Source organism: Mucor velutinosus (genome assembly GCF_035048745.1).
Source record: "Mucor velutinosus strain NIH1002 chromosome Unknown tig00001563, whole genome shotgun sequence".
Taxonomy (NCBI): Eukaryota; Fungi; Mucoromycota; class Mucoromycetes; order Mucorales; family Mucoraceae; genus Mucor; species Mucor velutinosus.
The window spans coordinates 545,718-555,901 of record NW_027041904.1 but is presented as its reverse complement, the minus strand read 5'-3'; the positions used below and the strand labels follow the sequence as shown (position 1 = coordinate 555,901).

At 37.0% G+C, this 10,184-nt stretch overlaps 1 protein-coding gene across 1 annotated transcript; it reads left to right on the top strand.

The window, feature by feature from the left end:
• Positions 1–543: 543 nt before the first annotated feature.
• On the top strand, positions 544–1,602 carry ATC70_008777 (AMP_N domain-containing protein; the record flags this gene model as incomplete). Its single annotated transcript, XM_064828022.1, has 1 exon — positions 544–1,602. One exon carries the CDS (start codon positions 544–546, stop codon positions 1,600–1,602), a length of 1,059 nt encoding a protein of 352 aa, XP_064685224.1.
• Between the last annotated feature and the right edge of the window lie 8,582 nt (positions 1,603–10,184).

Genomic DNA, 10,184 nt, shown 5'->3' with positions numbered 1-10,184 from the left:
CCATTTGCAATAATTGAAATCAATGAAGCTCTCAAAGCTTTCAACCACAGAGGAGCATCACCCAAAGGCAATCTGGAGCGTGCTCTGTATGCTGCTATGAGCGGCCGAATTCGAAGGATCACATCGATAATGCCAGCGAATACCAAAATGAAAGAAATAGCCTTGTTTTTCAATGATCGAATTGAAGACTACAAATTCTTCTTGAACACTATCGAAGACAAACAAGAGTTAATGATGGACATGTTGACTTACAATTCTTGCGTGTAAATAACGATGAATAAAATTGCCATGTTCATAGACAGGAATATATAATCTGTAATCAACTTTCTATATAAGCGCCAAAATAGAGCATCAGGGGATTCATTTCAAACGCAATAATGGCATAGTCTAGTGGCGAAGATACGCTGTTTATGCGTTTTGCCTCAGTGACTTTGAGCTGTATCTCTACGCCACCAGCTCATTTGCATGATCATTTTGCTCGTGTAAACTTTCTCAAGCATCACCCTTGTTTCATTCTACCAGCCTCACAATAACACTCCAAACATGAATAACATAACATCATTGAATGAAGAGCTTTTGAGTTTGATTTTCCACAATTTCAAATCCATAAAGCAGTTGTCTACATGTGGACTGGTATGCGAATCATGGAACGAGCCTGCAGCAAAAGAGATGCTTGGTCGAACAATTGTCATCAAGACGGAACTAAAAGCTATCGAGGTATACAATCATCTGATAATGGAATCCTCTAAAGCAAAGTATACCAAACACATGCACTTTGTATTTAATGGCGTGGAATTACCTGTCGTTGTTGAAAAGCTTTTACGCGTTGCCCTAACACCCAATATTGAAAGAATCTCTGGTTTTACAGAACCAGACGTGTTTTTCAAGACCATTCATGACATGATAAACTCAAGAAACTTCAATAGAAACAAGCTAAAGGAATTGCCAGCATATGCTGGTTCAAACACCAGCACAAGAATCAGGAGACTGTGGCTTCTAAGACAATCCATCGAATCAATGGCAATTACCTTGGGCGATAGCCGACATGATGACGCTTGGAAGTTTATTGAACAATTAGAGCAATGCAAAAGCTTGAATTATCTTCATATGAAAGGCTTTTTAAAAGGAATGAACGAGCTGGAAGTCATCTTGAATCATTGTCCGTATTTGCATGCATTGAAAATCCTAGATTTCGACTTGGAAGGCGATATTTACCATCACACAGTATCCAAAGAGAATGTGGATGCTCGGGCCATTGCTTATGTGAAACAACAAGATCAGCTCAAATCAATGTCGATAGATGCAACATGTCGACCTGAATTGTTGGAGTATCTGATCTACAAATACGTGAATATCAAGAGTTTAGCCATCCAAGGAAGCTTGTGGTTGGCAAGTGCCAAACAAAATTTGCAAAATGGAAACCTTGGCCGCATCTTGGATGCCATTTCAGAAATTGAATCTGTAAAACTAGCGTTGATATTGCCAGCAGAAACAAGATTGAAGGATGCAGCATTATTCACGAGAGGACGAGTTGAAGACATCCGGTTTGAGCTGGAAGAAATCAAGGGCGTTCAGGATATTGTTCTGAAGGCTGAATGGTAGCTGTTGTTGATAGATCCTATTGAAAACTTGCATAATATGAATAAAGTCCTAAACACTAATTTGTTCTTCTTGAGTTGACAATTCTCTAAGATCACATTGGAATTTTTTCCAGGATTTTCCGTCGACGAAAGTTTGTATGGGTTACAATCAGGCGGTCATCTAGCAATCTTATGCTTATACGGTATAGAAATACAGGGGCCCTTGTTGACTAATATTTCGTTATGCAGACTCTTTGCAAAGACAGAAAACAGGGTTATCCCTGAGCGCTCGTTTCGGTTTTAAACAAACCAGCCTCATTTCGTAGAGCAAACAAAGGGAAACAAAATTTAACTAATAATGGAGACGCCAGGCTCAATTGACAGTTGATAAAGAAATAGTGTCCAAACACTGTACTTTTTTATCATATTGGTTTCGGTCATCAGATAACCTATTAATACGCCTTATTTTCAGATCGATTTTTGTCCAAATCTACCATTTTCAAGCACGAATACCTCATGCCACAGAGTGTTTTGGGCGCTTGGAATAGCGCCAAACGATTCTTCTTGGCTACGCTTTACTGAATGATGCTTTATCTCAAATTTTTTTGGATCATCGCAAGTCCATCAAAATCCTCATTTTTTCATGAGTATTAGCAAGGGAAAATTTACGAAAATCAAACGATCGCGTTTTTCACCCCAAAAATGAAGACTTTTCCTATGGTACATATCAGATCAAACTGATCGTAAAGATGAGACGCAACAGTAGAGACTCTTTTTTTATAAGACTTGCATATGCTAAATTTTGACATATTCATAGAGAACCGGTTTTCGAATTTTCTCAAGCTGCTCATTATTTTCGGTCTGAAAGCTGAATGTAGCCAGCATCATTCGATGCGCCTTCATTGACTCTTTATAAATCCATTAGAAAGTAATATATAACAAGGACAATTTTCATAGTCAAATTTAGGAAAAACGTCTAAAGGATGTGAGATCAAGTCAAATTTGAACACGAAAACACCCACTGCACAATGTCAAATTAAAGTGCAGCAGTTGTGGCTGCCACGGCAGAAGACTGAGGCCAAATCTACTGAACGTGACGTCGATTAGGGCGCCCTCTCATTTTTCCACGCCTCCGTTTTTTACCCATTTTGCAAAACGCGTTTTAGTATCAAACCATGGTGGTTTTGGACACCGTTTGATTGATAATAACACTCTAGCTTCTGATAACACGGTTTTGTACTGTTAAAAGTGCTTGATACTGCACCTTTGAAGTGGAATATAGTAGGTACGATTCGATAACGAGCATTGGAAGACGAAGAAACAGCACTAATTGAGTTTGCTTATTATTAGGTTTCAATTTTTTTTTTGCCTGTTCGACGTGGGTGTTGCTGCCATTACTTCTCTGTCATCTCTGTTGTCTGCTTCTTTGGTTTATTATGCACGGTAACTGCCTCTTTGGTCTCTATCCTTGGCGACTGCTTTGTTAATCTTTGTCCGGTCTCTGGTGTCGCTCGTTCTTCGGTTTCTCTATGATGCTGTTGTTGCTGTTGTTGTTGCTGCTGCTGCTGTTGCTTCTGATGCTGCTTCTGGTATTACTTCTGGTGTTGCTGCTGCTAGTTTGGTCTTTTCTGGTCTACTATCTTTGGTGTATGCTCGTTCTCTGTTGTATCTCCGGTAATTGTGTATTCTCAGGTCTATTGGTAGCTGTGGTAAGTGGTAAGTATTTTTTTTCTTCTGGTCGCAATGACATAAATCTTCTCTGGACGTTTGTATCATTGCTTCCTTTCTCGTGATAATGCATTCATAATGTTTGCTTTGTTGCGTTTTCTTTCTCTTTCTTTCTCTTTCTTTCTCTTTCTTTTGTTGGCTGTGATATGATCGGCTCAACAGATGCTTGCAATGTTGTTGCTTTGTATGTACGAACAACAAGCATGATGTACTGCTATATATCTGTATTGCTGTTATAATACTACTTTGTTATATGGCCGTGGATTGTTGTTTGTGTTGCCTCTGTCGCTTCACATGAAACAACATTAGTCATTATGTTGTATTGCACACTTATAGTACTGTTATTGCTCCTGCAATTGTGCCTGTTTGTGTTGCTTTACATCCGACTATTACCATGCACGTTGCTAATGTATGCATTTTTGTTGTTGCAACAACAGCGAGCTATTCTGAACATCTTTGATGTTGTATTATTTGTTGTTATGCTTTTCTTTTGACTCACTTTTTTGTGTGAGTGTTCCTTTTTTTTTTTACCTACATACTACTATACTCCTAGAGTACTGTAGCATGTTCTTTCCTTCTTTCTTTTCTTCTTATTATGTTTCTTTGAAGCATACCTTTTTTTACGTTGTGGTGGATGTGCCTATCGCTGAAGCTCAACAAGACTCTATCCGAGGCTAGGAGGTAGATAGGCTGTCTCCACTTGGTTGTCGCTACTTACTTTAGTGATGATTGAGGGTCTCAATGCCTGAACTTAAAGCTAGGTGGTGTAAGTAAGGCATGCTCTAGCACCTGAGGGAAATTTGATGATAGCAGCGGCTATATTGCTATTATAGCGGCGCTTAAAATTTTGCCTCACATCAAAACAGGGGGAAACCCTCGCAAATTTTTTTTTTAGGTTAGCGGAGTTTTTAAGCGATTTGATTGGCTAGGGGGTTTAAAGAGAAAAGGTCTTCAACTAATTGATTTTTTTTTGATCTGTCATTTAATATAATTTTGTGTTTGTAATAAAAGAGTGATCAAACAATGAATACAATTTAAGTTTTTCTTTATTCAAAAGTAACGAAAGATGCAATTATTTGCTCTAGCATACATTCAACAGTTTCATGGGAGGTGTGGAACTCAGGGCATATTATGTTTGAAATCCACGACGGAAAAAATCATATGAATAAACAATAAATTCAACCAGATAAAAGCGTACTTTTTTATCAAACTGACAGGCGTAATGTAAACTGAAGAATCTCAACTGGCTAGTTACATCATGATTTTTATACACTTTAGCAATGGTGTGGAATACATCTGTGGAATACATCCACTATGATCTGCATTCCGACAGTTCATCCAGTTACCAGATTTAGATATAAACTGTATGTACGCTGGATTAGATGTACGATATCGATTTATACTATGAGAAGATATGGACTTCAGATACGCTAGTGCTATAAGATTCATACTATATAAGATATAGGCTATAGATGGCACCACGGACATGGATGGCACTATAGACTTATACTTGTATTCCGACATTGACTACGGATGTTTACCATATCTGGATAGGCACCAAGATTAACGCAATATGAGCTTGTTGCTTCAGATGTGCACTTCATGATCCACGCTATAAGACACATGCTTATATCCGTGATACTAGCTACAGATACTTTATGTACTACAGACTTGTACTATATATGAGACATGCTATAGACATGCATATGATATGCTATAGACATGCCATCATATATCCAGATACATGCTAAAGATGTATGCTTAGCGATATACACTCAGATATGTACTATTAATATAGACTAAGTAGACTGTACCTATCAGATATATGCTACTAGATCGATATTAATTATCCTTATAGAAAGGATAGATCAGGGTACTTCGGATGAGAGTCTAATTATTCATCCAGACAGAGCTAAATCATGACTAGCTTGCTGGAGTTGTCTTTTAGCATGATTAGACATTAGTTGATCTGAGTTGACTTATTTGTCAATCTAATTAATAGAACTTTTATCCATTGTTATAGTATATAAGAAGGATCATCTACCTGGCCAGTAGAGAGACTTCAGTTTACTTTACACCTGTCAGTTTGATAATAAAATATACCTTTATCAAGTTGACATTACTGTTTTTTTATTCTTTTTTTTCCGTGAATTTTAGTCTATCAAGCCTCAAATTCCACAAATGGATAAAGGTTCTGTTGTAAATCTGAAAAGTACGTGAGAATGGATGTAGGTTTATTTTCAATAAGAATCAGATGAAGAGGAAAGGGAAGAGTGAATGTTTACTGCTATATATATGTATGATTTATGGATTGCTTACGCACCCATCCAGAATGGTGTTCTAATGCTAATGTTGTGCCAGAAGGGCTACAACTGTTTAGGATATAGATCATCTCTGAGAGGCAAATGTATTAGGCGTTGTATATTACATAAGAGGATCTGAGAATGAGCTGAGATGCATAGTAGAAGTGAGAGGTCTTTATTCAAGCAGCACGAAGGAACATGAGTGGTGCCATCAAATGGCTAATCTATATCCTGGTTCCTAGAGAGTGGTAGCCTATGGCCTTTCGTCCCTGGAAGTGGGTTTCAATTCCGACAAATGTTCTTCCGTCAAAGCCATTAGGAAGAACATTCTATCCTGGATCATCTTTGTTGTTTATCCTTGACTGGTGGTTCATGAGTTCTGATGCAGCACATCCTCGTTACTGGTTCAAGGCTTATACAATTATCCCGCATTCAAGATCAAGGTCCTATTGCTGCGGCACTGTCAAATAACTATAAATACCTTTGGTATCTACACTAGTTTTGATCCCTATTCAATCTTGGAATAACATAATAAATATATTCAGTTCTAATTGTATTTACTCTGTCTATATTTCGTTATTCTAAACAACAACCGTCTATAAAGATTAAGGTATTCTTGATAGGTAGATATGTCTGTGTTGTGCAACAACATGGACATGCTATGATAATTGAAGTGCATCTCAGCTATCTAAATGCTGAGATTCACCAGATGTGATAAGTGTTGTACAAGATAAATTGCCACTTTGACATTCAGAACTTAGTATAAATAGAATAACTCTTGTCTTCATCAATAAATCTTTAGTTTTTGTGTCTGATCTTATTCAAATAAGTCTTTTCTTGTTTTTATAATATTGAACATTCGTTATAAGCTACAAATAATAATCCTTTTATTCTTTGTGCTTAACATATAGACTAGTAGATATACTGTACCTATTCAATACATTTTAATAGATCGACGTTAATAATCCTCATACAAAAGATAATAAATCAGAGTACTTGAGATAGGAATCTAAATATTTATCCAGAGGAAGCTAAGCCATGCTTAGGTTGCTAGATTTTTTTTAGCATGAATAGACAGTAGTTGATCTGAGTTGGCTTATATTTCCATTCTCATTAGTAGAACCTGTTGTATTCACACATATAACTGTTCCTGAATCACAATATCGTAGATTAAATTCAGTAATAAACTATGCACATATGGAGCATATGTAAATAAACTGTATCAACATATAAACGATAACCATGATATTCACATAAGCTAAATTTCAGTAAGCTATGTTTTATATGTCAAAAGATGGCAGATAAGGAATGTAAGTAATTAACGTTGTTGCCAAGAGCAACTAAAGATATTTAGACTGATCATCTATATCCGAAATGATTACTATTTAGCATAAGTGAGGATTGATACTAAAACTTAGCATTAGAACACCATTCTGGAGGGTGCGTAAGCAATCCATAAATCATACGTATATATAGCAATAAACATTCACTCTTCCCTTTCCTCTTCATCTAATTCTTATTGAAAATAAACCTACATCCATTCTCACGTACTTTTCAGATTTACAACAGAACCTTTATCCATTGCTAAAGTGTATAAAAATCATGATGTAACTAGCCAGTTGAGATTCTTCAGTTTACATTACGCCTGTCAGTTTGATAAAAAAGTACGCTTTTATCTGGTTGAATTTATTGTTTATTCATATGATTTTTTCCGTCGTGGATTTCAAACATAATATGCCCTGAGTTCCACACCTCCCATGAAACTGTTGAATGTATGCTAGAGCAAATAATTGCATCTTTCGTTACTTTTGAATAAAGAAAAACTTAAATTGTATTCATTGTTTGATCACTCTTTTATTACAAACACAAAATTATATTAAATGACAGATCAAAAAAAAATCAATTAGTTGAAGACCTTTTCTCTTTAAACCCCCTAGCCAATCAAATCGCTTAAAAACTCCGCTAACCTAAAAAAAAAATTTGCGAGGGTTTCCCCCTGTTTTGATGTGAGGCAAAATTTTAAGCGCCGCTATAATAGCAATATAGCCGCTGCTATCATCAAATTTCCCTCAGGTGCTAGAGCATGCCTTACTTACACCACCTAGCTTTAAGTTCAGGCATTGAGACCCTCAATCATCACTAAAGTAAGTAGCGACAACCAAGTGGAGACAGCCTATCTACCTCCTAGCCTCGGATAGAGTCTTGTTGAGCTTCAGCGATAGGCACATCCACCACAACGTAAAAAAAGGTATGCTTCAAAGAAACATAATAAGAAGAAAAGAAAGAAGGAAAGAACATGCTACAGTACTCTAGGAGTATAGTAGTATGTAGGTAAAAAAAAAAAGGAACACTCACACAAAAAAGTGAGTCAAAAGAAAAGCATAACAACAAATAATACAACATCAAAGATGTTCAGAATAGCTCGCTGTTGTTGCAACAACAAAAATGCATACATTAGCAACGTGCATGGTAATAGTCGGATGTAAAGCAACACAAACAGGCACAATTGCAGGAGCAATAACAGTACTATAAGTGTGCAATACAACATAATGACTAATGTTGTTTCATGTGAAGCGACAGAGGCAACACAAACAACAATCCACGGCCATATAACAAAGTAGTATTATAACAGCAATACAGATATATAGCAGTACATCATGCTTGTTGTTCGTACATACAAAGCAACAACATTGCAAGCATCTGTTGAGCCGATCATATCACAGCCAACAAAAGAAAGAGAAAGAAAGAGAAAGAAAGAGAAAGAAAACGCAACAAAGCAAACATTATGAATGCATTATCACGAGAAAGGAAGCAATGATACAAACGTCCAGAGAAGATTTATGTCATTGCGACCAGAAGAAAAAAAATACTTACCACTTACCACAGCTACCAATAGACCTGAGAATACACAATTACCGGAGATACAACAGAGAACGAGCATACACCAAAGATAGTAGACCAGAAAAGACCAAACTAGCAGCAGCAACACCAGAAGTAATACCAGAAGCAGCATCAGAAGCAACAGCAGCAGCAGCAACAACAACAGCAACAACAGCATCATAGAGAAACCGAAGAACGAGCGACACCAGAGACCGGACAAAGATTAACAAAGCAGTCGCCAAGGATAGAGACCAAAGAGGCAGTTACCGTGCATAATAAACCAAAGAAGCAGACAACAGAGATGACAGAGAAGTAATGGCAGCAACACCCACGTCGAACAGGCAAAAAAAAAATTGAAACCTAATAATAAGCAAACTCAATTAGTGCTGTTTCTTCGTCTTCCAATGCTCGTTATCGAATCGTACCTACTATATTCCACTTCAAAGGTGCAGTATCAAGCACTTTTAACAGTACAAAACCGTGTTATCAGAAGCTAGAGTGTTATTATCAATCAAACGGTGTCCAAAACCACCATGGTTTGATACTAAAACGCGTTTTGCAAAATGGGTAAAAAACGGAGGCGTGGAAAAATGAGAGGGCGCCCTAATCGACGTCACGTTCAGTAGATTTGGCCTCAGTCTTCTGCCGTGGCAGCCACAACTGCTGCACTTTAATTTGACATTGTGCAGTGGGTGTTTTCGTGTTCAAATTTGACTTGATCTCACATCCTTTAGACGTTTTTCCTAAATTTGACTATGAAAATTGTCCTTGTTATATATTACTTTCTAATGGATTTATAAAGAGTCAATGAAGGCGCATCGAATGATGCTGGCTACATTCAGCTTTCAGACCGAAAATAATGAGCAGCTTGAGAAAATTCGAAAACCGGTTCTCTATGAATATGTCAAAATTTAGCATATGCAAGTCTTATAAAAAAAGAGTCTCTACTGTTGCGTCTCATCTTTACGATCAGTTTGATCTGATATGTACCATAGGAAAAGTCTTCATTTTTGGGGTGAAAAACGCGATCGTTTGATTTTCGTAAATTTTCCCTTGCTAATACTCATGAAAAAATGAGGATTTTGATGGACTTGCGATGATCCAAAAAAATTTGAGATAAAGCATCATTCAGTAAAGCGTAGCCAAGAAGAACCGTTTGGCGCTATTCCAAGCGCCCAAAACACTCTGTGGCATGAGTTATTCGTGCTTGAAAATAGTAGATTTGGACAGAATCTGACCTATAAATTGCTGTAAAGGCGTACAATGTTAGAACACGTCTGATAACATACGTTAGAATGTATGTACGTTTCGTACAGTTACGAATCAGATGAGGAAGGATCATTGAAGTGTGAATGTTTTCTGCTATTTTATGTATAATCTAGAGATCGATTGCTTGTACACCCATCCTACTACTATACGGTATTCTCATGCTAAATTTTAGTGTCAGTCCTCATTTATGCGAAATGATAACTATTTTGGATGCAGAGGATCAACTTGAATATTTTTAGTTGCTCTTGGCAACACGAATTACTTATGATGTCCCTTATTTGCTACTTCTGACGTACGAAGAATAGCTTACTACCGGAACTTATTTTATTATGTGAATATTATGGTAATCATTTGCATTGTTGCACACAAGCATGCATCGTAGACTACATTCGCTTTCCCCTTAAGCCATTTTTACAATGTAGCA